Raw genomic sequence first — 18,111 nt, forward strand, 5'->3', positions numbered from 1 at the left:
AAGAATTCCAAATAAAAAGCTTCAAATTGAACTTCAGATAGAGAAGATGGTGTTACAATTAGCCAAATCCAAGATTTCTTTCAAGAAATAACTTGGCAGTGTGAAAGATTCGGAAGAAGCCACAAAATATTTGCATGAAGAGATCTTTCTGAAATCTGAAAAGGGTTAAACACAGCATTTTCCCAGATGCGCACCCTAAACCCTCTGCAACAGCCAAGTTCCCTCTTGGGAGGCTTTATGGGCCCAGGCTCTTAAAATGACCACAATGCTTGACTTCACAGGAAATAAGGCTCAGTTACTCAACTATTTCTTTCCAAAGTACTTTCAACTAAATGCCACAGATGGTTCCAATGTCCTCAGCATGATGGATAGGCATACTTATAGTCCTTAACATAGCACAAGTAGCACAATTACATAAATCAAGCAGCTGATGACTTCCAGAAAACAATCCAAGGTACTCTTCTAAGAGATAGGGGGAAATTTTTTAATTTTCTGGTCTTTTTCCTTCAAAGCAGGGAAGGGGGAGGGGTGGTCACTAAATTTGATTAAGTGTGAGTAATAAATCTGTGGAGAAAATGTTTGGCTTCTGTTCAGTTCCTTGTGCCTGGCGCAGCATCTCTGTACTTCCTCAGACCCTGAAGATAGTCACTGGATACTATCATTCAGTCTCACAAGAAACTCCTAGACAGCAAATAGGGTTGCAAGCGGCTACTTTTTCCCCCTGTGCTTAGCTTTGAAGTCAAGATACTACTAATTTTAGGCTGGAGCAATAGCACAGTGGGTATGGCATTTACCTTGCACGTGGCTGACCCAGGCTCGATTCCCAGCATCCCATATGGTTCCCTGAGCACTGCCAGGAGTAATTCCTGAGTGCATGAGCCAGGAGTAACCTCTGTGCATCACTGAGTGTGACCCAAAAAGAAAAAGAAAAAAAAAAGCACTACTATTTTTGAAGACTTGAAACTTCCCAGATGGGAGGTTTGGCCAAACAGTGCCAGTCTTCTAGCTATGGAACTCCAACCAGACAAGTGGAGGATTCTGGGTGGCTTCCTCCAATTGTGCCTGAGGAAAACCAAACTCTGGATTAGAAAAGGATTATTTGAAAAAAGGACAAGACCTAACCTCATGCATCAGTCACTAACAAAACAGCCAGGGGAGGAAGTATTCCTTCAAACTGAAACCAAAAGGAATAAAGAAGTAGAGAAATCTTATTCCTCTAAGTACAATAGTCTGGCTCCAATAAAAATAGTAAGGAGAAACTCGACCTATAAAGACTCCAAAGAGACAGGAAAGAAGTTGATAAAGACAGCTCTGAATCTGCTGGGTGAAAACATTAAAACAAAGTACTGACTGAAAGTCCCAATCCAAAGGGGGTCTTTGACAGTATCTCTGGTTCTAGTAAGGTTCTATACACACATAAAGTGGGAAGAAGGAATGACGTGTGGATTAGGGGGATAAGGCGGGGGGGGGGGGGGGGTGGCGCCGCAAAGAAAGGGACGATGCAAGAAAGCTACAGAGTGAAAACTGTTTCCAAAACTGTTAAAAGCACTGATCACCTCTCCATGCTCATCACCACTGTGAAATACTTCCCACCAATGGAAGCTCTAGGGAGATCCTTGGAGACCCCACTCGTACCTGCTGGATATGTGACATGCTTCCAAGGATGAGAGGAGGGTGATAATGGTGAGTAAGCATGCGTAAGACTCGATCCTAAATTATATTTTGGGGAGCCCCTTTACAGATGTGAATGATTTTTCTCTTAATATGCTTCTTTGAAAATGTGATATGCAGGAAGACATGAGCAACCAATTAATAGATTATATGGGTTTGCAAAATTGGAGCTCAAAAGTAATTGGGATGTCCAGCCCAAGCAAAGGTCACCCCAGAAAAATCTCAGTCTTCAAGAAGGCACTGGCAATAACGAAAGAATGAGATTTTAATCACTGCAGCTAATTACATAGAAGACTAAATCACAAGAAGAGTTATTTCAAGTGTCTTAAATACAATAAAAAGTAATTAACAGGAAGCGCCATCTTGACAGCTACATGTCACCAACTAGGCCTAAAAGGATCAGCTAATTCCCAGCCCGGGAGCCAGAGAATGAGAAACAATTCAAAGTTTGATCTTTTTATTTTTTTATTTAAACTGTTTTGATTAAGAGATAACAATTCTTGCCAACTCCACAGTGAAGTTATCAAGAAAAAAAATTTTTTTTAATCTATTAGAGGAATGCGGAACCTCATTTTCATTGATTCCCCGGAGGGCGAGTGACTGGGAGCTTCCGACTGTCACACTAGAGCAGCCTCACAGTGATCCTGGGACCCACCCCAACATCAAGAAGGCAAACCAGAAGATTAGGCTGGCCCTGCCTCAGACAGCCAAGTTGCACCCTGGGCTGGGAGATGCATGTGCCCACCTGCTCGAGGTGGCCCTGCGAGGGACTGGGTCTGCTCACTCCCTTTCATCCCCGGGCCTCCGGCGCTGGAGAGAAGCTCTTTCCAGCGGGAAGCCTGGCTGAGCTCTGCAATCCCATGAAGGCCTCCAGCTGCCCGGAAGGCCTCCACCGTGTCACAGAAGCCTACAAATGAAGACAGACAGAGCTGAGACCGAACCGCTTCTTTCTCCGAATCTACACGCTTGAATAAAGCCTGTCTTTGAGAAAGGCAATGCATGAGAGGGCACAGAGGTCTTAAAAGACCCCCACATTCCCTGACAGCAGCTCAACCTGGGGGAGGAGGGCATACCGGCGCACCCATACGCTCCTGTCCCAGCCATTTGTTTCTGTCCCCAAGTCTATTTATCCAGGTTATGCTGGTTACATTAATTATGCATTTCACTGAATGTTATATTAAGGCTGAAAATATACATTCAGAGAGAACTTGTATTTATACAAATAGTTGAATATTTGTAAAAGGTTTTACTAACAAGAGCATTTTTCATTTTTAATGATAATAAAAAATATGCCTGGAAAAGGGGGGGAGGGGAAGAGCATGAAGGCTCTTAACAGGTGAGAAGCAGCCAAAAATAAGTAAATAAATCGAAGGTTCCAAAATCAGTGCTCATTAAAGTCCTTATTTCAAATAGGAAGGTATTCCATGCACCAGGAATATCAAATAGTTGGCCCATGTTGCCCACTGTATGCAATATTTTATTACTTTAAATTATTAAATCAACATGAACATTTGCAATTAAAAATATTTTAATTCCCTTCTCAAGTCCAAGTTTTGGGATATCTGCTACAGTCAGAGGCTTTTAATAAGCATAATTCTGAATACAAGCTGAGTACTTGAACATTGTTTATTATTAATACTTCAACCTTTAAACTCTACCATTTGAAGGAATTTGCAAAAGCAAATGTTTCAGGAAAACATTTGTTTCAAGTAAGAATAAAATCAAGGCAAAGGGAAGAGAAGGAGCAGTGCTGAAGAACAAAACATAAACAGCATGTTCCTGGGCCACTTTTTTGTGAGACTGGCCTGTCCCTGTCACTGACCTCCTAGTAATCAAAGGAGAAAGAAACACTATCAGTTACAGGTTTCCAATAGTAGCTACATCAAAACTCTATGTCACAAGCAGCACCTATCTCAGGTACTGATAAGTTTAAGTATTTCCTGTTACTCTACCAAAGAGGGACTTTGCAATCAGGCAAGCAAATCATTCAGTCCCAAACTCCTTTGTATATGTTAAATACTGAGACAAGGAAAGGGAGCTAAAGAGACAAAATCCCTATATTCATGGAGCTTCCCAACAATTGTGGGCTGGGCTCCACAAAACCCAACAAACCCTTTTATTTCTCTGGAAGGCAGCTTTGCACCTGACTAAAGTCTAGTTTAATAGGAACAACACTAGAAGAAAACCTGTAATAGCCACCACCACACAGAATCCCACCCCCCCAACCCCCCATCCCGAATATGTAGTTAGGCTGCTCTAATCCAGGAAATTAGCTAACTTTCTAGAAGAATAGGCAAATGTCTTGGTGAATCATACAATGAAAATATCTCTGGCACAAACTAGGGTATAAATAGCCTCTGTTGTCAATTAGGACTAATCGACATGCAGACCGAGGACTAGAGCTAAGAAGCAGAGTGCACGCTTTGCATGATGAGGCCCTGGTGTGTTCGATACCGAGCACCCAAAGAAACAAAAACAAACCACCCCCAGAACAACAACAAAAATGAATCAACCACACTAAAGACAAAGTCTTTATAAAGACCTGTGAATCTCACCAAAATGTGGGCTGGTGTGAAGGGTGTCAAAGCCAAGCCCTCCCCAGATGAAACAAAGAAAGTCTGATAAAATGCATCATGGCCACACCTACTTTCCTGAACACTTTTTATAAACGTGATCATAAATTCCCCCTCCTGCCTCCAGTCAGGGAAATGACAGAACACATGCTTTGTACCTATGAGGCCGTGAGTCTGATCAAGAGCACTACCTCCACGCCCCCAACACCCCAATCAATATACTACCCCCAGAAGATATACCACTCTCAGAATATCTAATTTTTAAGCAAGCAGTGTAAACTGGTTTTAAAGATGTACCTCTAAATAATCCACTCTAATAGACTATAGAAGTCACCTGCCAAAACTAAAGACAAACATTTTTTGCAACAGTGATACCATTCTCCCCTGAAATTAGGTCACAGAAACAGTTATCAACTGAGACGAGTCCTTATTTGTGACAGCGAACATTTTCATATGGGGAAATACGAACCCTTCAGCTCTCTGGAGTAGGGAAGCATGACCTTGCTCTTCAGTGGTGATAACACTGGAACTGAACACTACTGGAAGTCTCACGGCGACCTACCTGGGAAGGAGGACCACTATGTGGCCAGCTCTCTCCCCTCTCAAAAAGATCCCACTTGGCCAGAATCTGCCTCTGACAAAACCTGCCACGGATCCGGTACTGGGGAAATGACAAGGAAAGCGGATCTGGAGTGAGGAATGTTGTGGGAACATTAACAGCATTAGCATAAATATCGGAGTGGCAACAGAGGCTAAAAATAGTGATTTTTTAATGTGACAGCTCGAATGAGGGGGCCAGCCAGACTCCTGTTTGGGAGAAGAGCTTCTGGAAGGAGAGCGAGTTCCAGGATGCTCTTCCCTCTCAGAGGCACACGGGAGTGTAGAGGTGTTTCTCTTAAAAGGCTTCATTGTGCTTTCAATAAGACAATCCCTATTTTGACGAGGAACCTATTCTTTTCTTCCCCTCTACTATGCCCCCTGAAAAGAAAAGGAAAACACCAGTTTGGTAACAAACAGCAGTTAAGATTGTTAAATAGAGAAGGAAACAATTACCACGCTGGTGTATTTTACAGAGTAAGAATTACTACCGGGGCTTGTCTGGCTGTTTTAATACTTACTATGAAAGCAGGGCCCAGCAGGCTTCCTCCTGCCTCTATCAGATGTCTCTCTTGAATGACCCTAGTTCATCCAAGCTCCCCTGAATGTACCTGGGACTGTAGCCAGGGCAGAGCCAGCACAGCACCGGGGGCCATGCTGATCACGCATGGGGAAAACAACCAATACCCTTCACTCCTACTTTCCTATCCTTATTGTCTGCGGTTGAACTTCCTAAATGAATACACAGAGAATCCATCTGATCTGGGATAGGATCTAAGGTTGCATGACACTCAAATGGCATGATGAATAGTCATGTAAGCACTTTTACAGACAGCCAAGCACACAGAGCCTGGCAAATCTTAAATAACCCCAAGAATGAGAGTTTCTGATTAGCTAACGAATGAGTTTAAAGTACCCGGCAAACGACAAGTGCAATTCAGGCACATAATGGACATAAAAGTACTGTGGTGGGGGCTATGGAAAACAAATGGATGGGGAGGGTGACTGACGGGACGCAGTGACAGTGGGGCCGGACCTGCCAGGACACTCACATGCCTCCAATGGTCACAGTGGCACAGGTCCGCTCTGAGAAGGCAGGCACGGTCTCGGTGGCAGGGCTGGCTGGTCTAATGTAGTCCACAGTCACATTGACCTGGAAACAAACAAACAAATGAGTCAGGGTTGGGGCTTCACAGCTTGGCTCATTAGAACACGACCAGGAAAGTACACCCCACTCTGTGTGGTTTCCGAGGTTCCTGATTTAGAGAATCAACTGAAAGACAACCAGAGACACACTGGGAGAAGAGATCTGCTGAAGCCACAGTCCAGAGAAGAATGTCTGCCAAAATTAAATGTGGGGAATAACCAATGAACAGTAAGAAAGTGACTGGTGCAATTGTAAAAATGGCCAAGGACCTGGGTCTCTCACCAGAGAAGACACAACTGGCAAAAGAACACGTGTAAAGAGACTCCACAGCCTGAGTTATTGGGGGAACATGCAAATGGAAACAGCTACTAGCGACCACCAGATGCCTTTCGCAGCAGCCCAAGTCCAAAACACCCATGACAAATGCAGGTGAAGGTGTGAAGCAACAGGAATTCTTACTTATTGTTAAAGGGAATGCAAAAGATGATGGCCACACACTTTAACCGTACATTCAAACAATCATGATTCTGGGGATTTATTCAGATACGCCGTAAACTTATGTTCATGCAAAGACATAAACTTGTGGGTTGAAGAGATAACATGAGATAAGACATGTGCTAGTCAACCTTAGTTTGATCCCTGGCCCCACACATGGTGCCCCAGCCCCCTGAGCCCCATCAGAAGTGATCAGGAGCCCCAAGACAAAAGTAGGCCCTGAGCACTAGTGAATATGGCACCCAACTCCTGCAATCCCCCCAAAAATATTTGCACATGGATGTTAATTGCAGTCAGAATTACCAAAAGTTGGGGACAGTCAACAAGTTGTTCACAAATGGCCAATGGATCAATTGGCATATCCAGATAAATAAGTACCATTAGTGCCAAAAAGAACTATGCTAGCTAGCCATGAAAAGGAATGGAGGAACACAGTAATTAACAGGAGGGGGAAAGAAGTCAATCTGAGATGCCCTTTGACTACATCTACAGAACACCCTGGAAAAAGCAAAATGCCAGTGGTCAGGGGGAAGTGAGAGGGACTAATACTCAGAGCTAAGATTTTGAGAGGAGGAAAAAAAACCCCTGCATATTACTTGTATATAATGAAGAGAGACCAAACGCTAAGGCTCTGGGTGTTAATGATAGTCAATTATATGGTCATCAAGCTGAACAGAAGCAGCTTACGCTGAAAAGATGCTGAAAACAGGAGGGCAAAGCCTGTGGGTGGGCCACGGAAATGGGTGCTCTCTCTACTTTTCTGCTCAATTTTTCTGTGAACTTAAAAAACTTCTGGGAAAAAATTGTTTTTAAAGATGATGGATATTAAAGAAAAAAAGACAAATGGCTGAACACTTAAGGACCAAAAGAAATTATACTTGACAGAAAAGAGGCTGGTAACATTCCTGCAGAACTCTCAGACATTATGGTAAAGCAAGTATTTAACCTTTTCAGGTTCCTTTGAGGATGTGGTTTTCAAAATTATGAAATACCTCTACAGAAAAACTGCACGTAATTTCACTCTGCCATAACTTCAAGGGCCAATTAAGAACTTTCAAGAAGAACAAACAAGACAACAATCATAAAAGCTGCTTGAGACTAGTTTCACAGAAGAATTGAAATGTCAGAAAACTGCATTTAACACCTACACAGCTGGAGTTAGAAAGTTTTTAAGATGAGGGTTAGGTCTGAGGTTAAGAAAGAATATGTTGGAAAAGAAAGAAAAAAAAAAGAATATGTTGGGCTGGAGTGATAGCACAGCAGGTAGGGCATGGTAGGTTGCCTTGTATGCAGCCAACCCGGGTTCCATTCCCAGCATCCATATGGTCCCCTGAGCACCGCCAGGAGTAATTCCTGAGTACATGAGCCAGGAGTAACCCCTGTCCATCACCGGATGTGACCCCCTCCCCCCAAAAAAAGGAAAAAAAAGAAAGAATATGTTGGGGCCAGAGAATAGTAGAGCAGGGAGGGTGCTTGCCTTGCATGTGGCAACCTTAGCCCTGGCATCTCATTTGGTCCCCTGAGCCTGTTGGGAGTGATCCCAGAGCACAGAACAAGAGCACAGAACCAGGAGTTAGCCCCTGAGCACCATTGGGTATGGCCTCAAAACAAATAAAAAAGGATACATTCCCAATTTGGGAAGGGGAACTGCGGACATTGGTGAGGAATTTGTAGATAATGATAAACAAATTGTTGTCTGAATGTTGTATGCCTGAAACTAATCATAAACATCTCTTGTAATTCATTGATTCAATAAAAAATACTTAAAAAAAATAAAGAATATGTACATAAATAGGCTTTCTCAGGAAGTTACGAGCTTAAGTCATTTAATACTGATATACACTAAATTATGGATTTGGACACATTGCCTAAGATTTTCATTTAAAAAGCTTTTAAAATAAGCAAGCTTATGTGTCCAAAGAATCAAGTATGGGGTTTTCATTAGCTAACTCACAGAGTATGTTTTATAAAATAAAACTATATGTTTGCTTTTGGTTATGACCATGTTCATACCTGCATTGAAAAGATCATTTGGTCAAATAGCTTGAGATCATCCAGTCTGTCTATAAGTCAAGCACCCGCTTTTGTAAACATATCTTTAGTTCCCATTGATAAGCTTAAACACAGCATACCGTACAAGCACCAAGTTCAGCCACACTGCTGGTAAGGACCATTAAAATCCTTTCAAACTGTCTGCTCCTCAAAAACTCATCTGAGAAATGAATATGGAAATTTTGAAAAGGACAGCTGCCTCGGAATTCTGACTGTCAGATCACTCCCTTGAACACTCAATCTAATCATGTTTTAAAAGCAACAAGGCACCATATCAGAGAGAGAGAGAGAACCAATTAAGGGCTGAAGGCTAGGTAAATCCTTCTTCAGCGCTCTGTCACAACACAACAACATCGGAGAGACGAAGACAGAGAGTGGCTCAGAAAGTCAGATGCCGATGTGGAAATTATTGCCAGGTCTTATCAATTTCTCTAAAGCCAAGGAAAAAAACGTGATTAGACTGGAGGTGGGGCTGGGGGTTGGGAATGCAGATAGATATGACTGCCTACCGCCTCCAACAGAGAGGACGGATTCACGTTTCGATATGCAACTGACCTGACATAATAGAAGTCAGAGACAGGATAAGGAATGCCACACACAGGAACACAACAGATAAGCAAGTTGGCTCAAACCTTGTGCCCGCCACGCTGCCAACATGGACACACCCCGCAATTCTCATCTGGAGAGGCTGGAACCCAACCACAGAAATAGAAGGGGGCTAGAAGCAGAAGAAGGCAAAAATCACACAGGAGATTAGAAGTGTACAGAAGATAAAGCCCAGCAAGTCCCACCAGGGCAATGAAAAACAAGTCAATTTAAAAAGGGCAAAGCTAGAGGTCCAATTCAGGACATTCGATGGAAGTAAGGAGGACCACTTATCTTTCGTGTTTTTCACCCAATCCATCTCAAAAACCCCAGCCCTCAAGTTCTACTACCAAGGGAAACATTTATCTCTCTGATTTAAAAAGACAGTCAGAATCTCAAGGTTACCTGGCACGTGCCAATGCCAAGCCTTCTCCGTAGCGGAGGGGCCTGAAATACCAGCTCTCGGTGCAAATAAAGTGCCAAGATGCACTTCCACGCAATGCAGAGAGACAACGCTAAGTCACAAGACGGTCACTTGAGTAGTGGGGACAATGATGGGAGTAATAATGAAGAAATATCTAGGGGCCTTTCTGTCCAGCAGGCCAAGCCACTTGCTATCCCCAAATTTACCTGTCAGAGAAACTAATGAGCAGATTAAATAAAAATTTATATCCAATAAACCCCCCAAAATCAATACCTACATTCATCAGCCAAGTAATTTTTTCCTACATCTAGAAAAAGCACTGAAAATAAGTCAGAGATGGAAGAGCTCACTGGGCAAGCAGCATTATTAAAGGAAATCTGAAATACAAATGAGGCCCCCAGAATAGCATATAGTCAAGACACATGCCGGCAGGCAGCTATGACAAACCAGGAATTAAAGTCAATGTGTAATTAGCATTTATGTCCCTCTCCTGTGGATTCTGAGATCTATTTTCCTACCTTGGAGTTTTCCATCTTGAGATATTCATCACTGCTCTGTCAATCACTTAAAGAGAGCCACAGTTTTAAACAGTTTCATCTGAAACAACTGCAAATACTATCAATGCCTTGATCTGAATACATAACCTGCCTTTTGTGCGAATGGGTAAGTTCACCCAAAACAGTATGAATTAGCGCAATAGTTGATTCCAGATGCATTCCTCACTTCAGCAGCAAAGATGCTGCTGGGATGTTTGGTCTATAAAGACGTTACATAAATGCAGGGTCTGATCCCACATTAGAGACCATAGGATCCCAGGACTCCAGCACCTGTTGACCTGTCACTGTTTTCCAAATGAGTTACATCACAACTCTGGGTCTCCTTTCTCTTGACCTGGAAACTGAGAGCAGGAGACTAGAGGTTTACAGCATTGCTGACCATAAGATTTCTAAAAGAAAACCGTCAGACCTGGCACTGGACATGGTGTTTTCTTTTATCTTGGACACTTCCTCTTCCTACTTTACGTGTACCACAATAAATTGGAGCAGACAGATTACAAGTTCCAGTAACGAGGAGACCACGACTTTTACTCACTGGAACTATTGTCAAGGGGCCTGTACAGTAGAAGGGGAGATAGTAAATATTTGTTCCAAGTATGAAAATATCAAACCAAAACCCTTTCAGGGATAAAATTCTGAAGGACAGTTTGAACTGAGAAGGCCAAGCATTCAGAGGATTGCTCTGCAAGGTGTCAGCCATGCTATATGGCTTTAATAACAAAAACATTTCTTTAAGAGGGGGAAGGGCATTTTGAAATTGGGAGAGAAATCAATCAATATGCTTTCTCACACATGGTCTTCAAAGAAGAAAGAGCCAGAGCAAGCCTGATTCATGCACTGGTCTTTTAGAGTGGGAAAATTTTGTGGGGTGTGTGTGTTTGGGGGGCAGAAGAATTGTTGCTTTCTTTTTGGTATCATACCTGGTGATGCTCAGGTATTACTTCTGGCTCTGTACTCAGGAATTATTTCTGGAGGTGCTTGGGGACCACAGGGGATGCCGAGGATCGAATCCAGGTAGGTTATGTGCAAGGCAAATGCCCTCCTTGCTGTACTATCATTCCGGCTCTCATGAGAGTTTTCTTAAAAGCAATTTCAAGCATCTTTCAGAAGAACTGAGATAAGAACTTAAAACCTTTTCTATGACCTCAGTGGCTTATACTCATATCTCCCGAAAGCTGCAGTGGAAATCTGGGATGACTGGAATAACAGGCCACACCTAGAAGACCCAAGATCTATGGCCATTCTTCACAGAGCTAAATCCTTAAGAACTTCATTGTCTTGATGTTGCCAATGAAATCACCCCATCTGAACACCTACATGTGATGAGAAGGTGGGGAGGAAAACACTAGCACCAGGACAGTATCTTCACACCACAGGCCAAGAGGGCTGTTTGTGAACCTATATGTGTAATTACCACATAATCTGACCCAGACATGCAAGGGCCAGCCATAAATTCACCTGGAGCTGTAAAAAAAAAAAAAAAATCCAGAAACAATCTGGTATAAGACCTGTCACTTCCATGGCAATTTCCAGGTACTTAGGGACTGCATCTATGCACAACAGATACAGAAAAGACAAGATTACCCACCCCTGGGCTGGAGTGATAGCACAGTGGATAGGGCATTTGCCTTGCACGTGGCCAACCCGGGTTCGATTCCCAGCATCCTATATGGTCCTCCGTGCACCACCAGGAGTAATTCCTGAGTGAAGAGTCAGGAGTAATCCCTGTGCATCACCGGGTATGACCCAAAAAGCCAAAAAAAAAAAAAAAAAAAAAAAAAAAGAAGACTGCCCATCCCAAGACCAGCTAATGCAGTCAGGAGACAAAAATAAATAGCAGAACAAAATCTTTCACACGGCCGAGATTAGAGTGTGAACTCTGGGGCACTCAGACTGCAAGGACGGTTCCCGTCATGTCTATGGAGGAGCCGTGTAAACCTGGCTATTACCCAATGTTTCCTAGCTTCAGAATAAAATGGAGAGTTCTGGCTATCTTGCTGTTATAGGAGGAAATGCATTATTATACAGAAGTCAGTGGGAGCAGGGTCTGACTCACAGAAAGCTCAGTGTGTCAGTTATTTTTAGCTAAGTGTATACTGGTTTGCTTGAAAGAGCCTGGCACAAAGTTAGTGTCAAATAAATATCTGCAAGACAAATAAATACATGCACACACACACAGAGAAGTACATAGGAGACATGTTGACAGAAATCATTAGACTACTGAAATCATTAGACAGAAAGACTCAATTAAATAAACTTTTTTCCTTAACGAGCAACAGCAAACAAGAATATGTACTTCATAAATATTCATCCCAGCACAGAGATAAGTTGGGCTTATTTTAAAGAATGATAACACTATTTAGTATTTACTTAGACATTTTTAAGACTAATTTTGCAGGTATCAGTTATTGAGATCTTATTTGCTAAAGCAAAATATGAGGAATCATCCCAATTAACAAGCCAACTAGAGATCAGAGGAGGAAGCTTCTTAGCTTCTTAGGAAGAAAATAAATAAAGACACCAAGTTTCTGAATGCTTTTGATTTAACCTTTTATAATACTCCTCAATATTTATCTACCTTTAAACTTAGATTCCCTGCTAAAGTGTACCCTCTAATGTAATTCTCTAAAACATGAGATGGTTGCAACTTTGGAGATACACTGCAATAGATATTCGTCCAGCTATAAGAGCAACTGCAAAGCAAACCACTAAGGACTTCCTGGACCTGCTGAGCTTCCCTCTCAGCTAAATTAATGATGCGAACATGGCACCTGGGGAGCTACTCAGCACCTGTAGCAGAGTGTCAAACCCACCTCCTCAAGATAGCACAGACAGCACTAAAACATAACCAGAGTCACAAATGGGAAAGCAAATGCACACTGATACCTTCTACCAGCAACATTAAGAAGGGAAAGAAAGAAAAAAAAAAAACCTTTATTTAGCTCAAAATATTCAAAACATCACCAAATCAACCACAACAAAACACTATAAAAAGGGTACTGGGGCTGGAGACCTAGTACAGCAGGTAGGTGCTGGCCTTGCATGTGGCCACCCTGGGTTTGATTCCCCACATCGCGTTATGGTCCCCCAAGCACCACCAGGAATGATCCCTGAGCACAGAGTCAGAAATAACCTGAGCACAGCTGGGTGTGGCTGAAGATGAGAGCAGAACCGAACCGTGTGCCATTTGAGGTTACTCCATTTCTCAGTTAGCATTACCTTTTCTACATGCATTCTGTAGACCAGCAGCATGTGAAGTGCTCAGCAGTCCCACACGGCCCTAACCAGTCCATGAACTGCGTGTGCCTAAGCTATCCTTCCAGGTGGCCTTCTTTCTTCCTCAATTAGATAGTCTCAGCTTTTTTGACTGGTTCCAATTTTCTCTATTTCCCCTAGAAAACTTTTTTATCTTATTATTTTATAATGATTTCTCTAACATCCCTAAGCCAAATATGAAATGTCCGGTATGATAAGATGTGGGGCGGGGAAGAGAGCTTTCAAAGGGCCAGAGCACAGGTTTTGCATGCCAAGAATGAGGGTTCAATTCCAGCACTGCATGGTCCTCTGAGGACCAACCAAGTATGCCCTCTCCACCTTAAAAAATTAATAATAATTTAAAAGAGTTATCCTTTTGCCTTTAAAAAAATCTATTGGGGGCTGGAGCAATAGCACAGCGGGTAGGGCATTTGCCTTGCACGCGACCAACCTGAGTTCGATTCCCAGCACTGCCAGGAGTAATTCCTGAGTGCAGAGTGAGGAATAACCCCTGTGCATTGCCGGGTGTGACCCAAAAAGCAAAAAAAAAAAAAAAAAAAAAATCTATTAAGCAAGTGTCCCAGAAAGATAAGGCATTTATTTTTTTCAACGAGGAAAAAAAAAAAAAGCAAAACAGATCAACCTGGATGAGAGAATCCATTTGCACAAAGAAAAATATTCCTCTGATTTGTAACTAATGTAAAATATATTCTGCTCAAGTTTGATGATACTTTTCAGTGACTACCGATTCAACAGCTGGAGGGAAATTTTATTTATTTGTGGCAGACTAAAAAAAAAAAGAAAATCTAGAATTTTTATTTAGTGTTTGAAATGTATTCTATGGGATGAACAGTGGAAAAGAACCCTAAAACTATTCTACGTATCTGAGTTTACCATGGTCAGGGGGACATATGGGATAAAAGCGGTGTTTAGGAGGGGATACTCTAGTGGATAATCTGGAACACTGCATGAATGAAACTCTATCATCACGTCTCTAAGAAATTTTAAAACAGAAGAAAAGAAGCCAGGCTGATGAATCATCCTGGGTAGATCGATCTCTGGGCTAAAAACTCTAAGGTCATCGCAAAATGGGGGCAGGCAGATACTCCTCCCTTCCAAAGAGGACCAGGAACCCATACCAAACCTCCTTCAATATATAAATGGCCCGGCTCCATGGCTCCTGGAGTGCACATGTAGCCCTGTGATACCCCCATACTTCACAATACTAACAGTAGGAGCACAGCAAATTTGATGGAAAATTGCATAGAAGCCCAACAAGCTCACAGAGCCAAAACAACGCAAAAGGTTCAACCAGCACCAACCAGCTCAGATAATGACTTTAGGAACACTGTTGTGAGATATAACAGTGATTACATATTGACTTTTAGTGATCTATTTTCTGATTTTTGCCATTTTATTGAAACAAGCAACATAAAGAAAATGTTACATATACATGCCATGAGGACAGGCTTGTGGGGTGGGGGTGGGGAAACTGGGAACACTGGAGGGAAGGTCACAGTGGTAGTAGGACTGATGCTGGAACACTGAAGGCTAAGTGAAACAACTGCATTATGAATATCTTTGTGAATGATGATGGAGGAACGAAGGAAGAAAGGAAGGGAAGGAGGAAGGAAGTTAGGAAGTTAGGAAGTTAGGAAGGAAGGAAGGAAGGGAGAAAAGAAAAAAAGAAAGGAAATTAAAGGCCCGTTTTCTTTCATTTTAGTCAATGTGTCTGCTGCAGTGATATCATTAGAAAGAAAAGAAGCAAATTGGCAGATGTGAACTATTCAGTATTATAACCACAGTCAAGAACTGAATTCTGATATTTCATTAGAACATTTTAAAGCTCTGCTGTCTCTTACATGAATTCAACTATGATGGTGATATTGACTGAAAAGTACACAGCAAAGGGTACCCACACCAAGTGTCTCCAATACCCACCCCATCCAGACTTGGTGTGCGTGGCGACACCCCTTTCCCAGCCACGGGGATTAGGCGCAGAGAGGTTGACGGGAATTAGGCACAGAGAGGTTGACTGTTGATTCAGATGCGTTGTGTTGCTCTCCTCATCTACACTTTCCCTTGCCACCTCATCCACACCGAACTACTCTGAGCAGACTTGGTTTTCATCAACAGAATGTTAACCTAAGGTGCTTACACACCTCAAAGAGCAGAGCCCAGGCTTTTCTGTTTGATACATTTCAGACTACAGGCATCCCCAATACTGCCTCGCTGGATGGGTGGATGTCCGCTTGGCTTTCTAGAGGGAACATGAAATCTAGCAGAATACAGGGTGCACTGCAAGGCAAAGTGTCTCTAGCTGACATCAGGTGTTCATTTCGGGGCATCACTGCATCCTGAACAACATTCAGCTCAGGAAACACCTCACCAGAAGCATGAACAGCCATGAGGTCCACACAATTACCAAGGCCTTAGGGAGTGGACTAGAAGGACCGACATAGCCTCAAAACAGAAAGTCCATGGCGCAGCTTATATAAGGCAAATATGAGGTGCAAATAAAAAATTATGGAAATCCAGTTATGAATAAAAATATTCCGAAGAAATCAGATCAGAGAAAATCAGAGACCACCACTTAGACGTAACCTCATAGCTGCCAATATCTTCTTTAATCCGCTTGATTCTGTAAGGCTTTCTATACCCACGAATATATCTGAAAGCATAATCTGTGCTAATGCCCTGGCCATTCTCTTCCCGCTCATTACAACATCATGCTAGCTACTTTTAATAACTTATTTGAATGCCTAATTTTAATACCACTGTGTTTGTTCCCTAAGAAGTAATACCAAGGGGCCCAGAGGCACTGCCCCAGCTCCCCTCCATGTTTGCTGGCTCTGCATCACCACCCCTGTCTCCCATGGCTTCCTCAAGGATGGAAGGAGTGTGGGTCTTTTTCCTCCTCCACACAAGTGTCAATCACGGTCATCTGTGTCCAAAATTTCCAAGGTCGGCAACAGTCGGGGGAAATTAAATCACTTGGTCCAGAACTCTCCCTGGAGGAGATCCAGCCACATGAGCAGCACAAATACACAGAGACACTTCTGCCTTTGTGTAGAATACCCACAATGTCACCCAGCCTTCAACCAACAGCAGCGATAAAACTAAGATGAGAGGCTCAGGGATATGACAGCAGGGATTTGCTAAATGGCAGCGACGAAGAATTACAGGAGGGGGCGGGGGAAGGGATATTATTAAGACATGGATAAAAACAAAAGGTTACATTATATTTTCTCTGCAAATTTATGCCAGTCTGTGAAGGAAATGTCTCCACTCACCAAAAGGCCAAACTGAGCCGCCTATGCAATAAAAGTGGAGGCTAATGTGTGCACCCTTCCCCGTCTTCCAATAAACTCCCATCGCTCAGGGGGGCTTGATATTGCTTGAGTAAGCAAAGCCCATCTAGAAAAGCCACACAGCCTCGCTCCAGAGCAGATCCCACCCATTTCCCCAGCATGCCTGTGAGCTGGCATTTGGATGTCACACAGGAGGAAAATATCCATTCCGGTTAACTAAAGGCCAATGTAAGAATGGTGGATCTGACTGAAAGAAGTGTATCATGACCTCAGAGGAGAATCATGAAGAAAAATATACTAATCCTTTAGGAATGACTGCCAATGCATACCCCCCTTCCCCTCCCAAAAAAAAGGCTCAAGGAGAAAGCACTCCTGTTACATAAACAATTCTCGATTTTGTGGCTATGAGAAGACTCCAAGATAGTCAGGTGTTAAAACATCATAGGCCTTTCGTCCTTTAGACAAAAACCCCCTCATCTCTGTTTCACACTGGAGACAGAAAGAAGCCTGTTAAATAAAACCAAGTTCCTTGATCAAAGGCACTGTGTGCAAGGAGCAATAACACCGAAGGTCAAGGTGAGAAACTGCACGCAGACACTGATCAAAGACCAGCCCGCTCTGCACCTGTGTCCACCTCCTAATTCAGGGCTCAAGGCAGTTCACAAAGTCACCTTACCATCAGACCCTCCCCACCCAAACACACACACACACACACACACACACCCTCACGCACACACAAACAGAGACTGGGAATGTAGGTGATTAGCTGTGAAAGATAAACCTCAGCAAAGGACGCATTTGCATCCCAAGCACAGGAAATTCATGCAGTAAGCAAGCTCCAAGCAGCTGTATAGACAAAGAAGCCAACTCATAGTTCTCTGGTTTCCACTGCTAACTTACCAGAGATATGAAGCAAGAAAACATGCTCAGTTCTTTAAAAAAAAAAAAAAAAAAAAAAAACTCCTTTTATTTAAAGCCCTAAGATCCAATGAGTCTACTCTAATTCCAAGAAAACTGAAAACAGGGTCTCAAAAGAGGTAGTATTCTGTATTCATAGCATTAGTCACATTTACCAAAAGGCACAGCAGCAAGCCAAAGGCCTCTCATTGGGTGTCTGGTTAAACAAAATGCAGTGAATAAAGACCATAAATGGAACACCACTTGGCCTTCAACAGGAAGGCTCTTCAGACAGATGTTATGATTTGGACAAACCTTGAGGACACCAAACTAACATGAAATAGGCCAGTGACAAAGAAATACTGTATGATGCCACCTAATCTAGATGTCTAGCATTTGGAACTCAGAGACAGAAACCAAAATGATACATGAGTAGGAAGGAGAGGTAACAAAAGTTGCCCTTTCTTGGGCACAACATTTTGATTTTGCAAGATGAAAGAGTTCTAGAACTTAGTTGTACAGATCAACAGAATATACTGTGTCTGCT

General features: G+C 42.7%; 1 protein-coding gene across 1 annotated transcript in view; it reads right to left on the minus strand.

Annotated features, from left to right (window-relative positions):
- Window positions 1-18,111, minus strand: part of SND1 (staphylococcal nuclease and tudor domain containing 1) — a 433,640-nt gene that overhangs the window by 221,629 nt on the left and 193,900 nt on the right. Inside the window, exon 12 of the mRNA XM_056118385.1 lies at window positions 5,894-5,994. Within this exon, the coding sequence (XP_055974360.1) occupies window positions 5,894-5,994 (101 nt within the window). The remainder of the gene's footprint in view (window positions 1-5,893; window positions 5,995-18,111) is intronic.

Source organism: Sorex fumeus, unplaced genomic scaffold, assembly GCF_029834395.1.
Source record: "Sorex fumeus unplaced genomic scaffold, SorFum_2.1 ptg000037l, whole genome shotgun sequence".
In the NCBI taxonomy this organism is placed as follows: Eukaryota; Metazoa; Chordata; class Mammalia; order Eulipotyphla; family Soricidae; genus Sorex; species Sorex fumeus.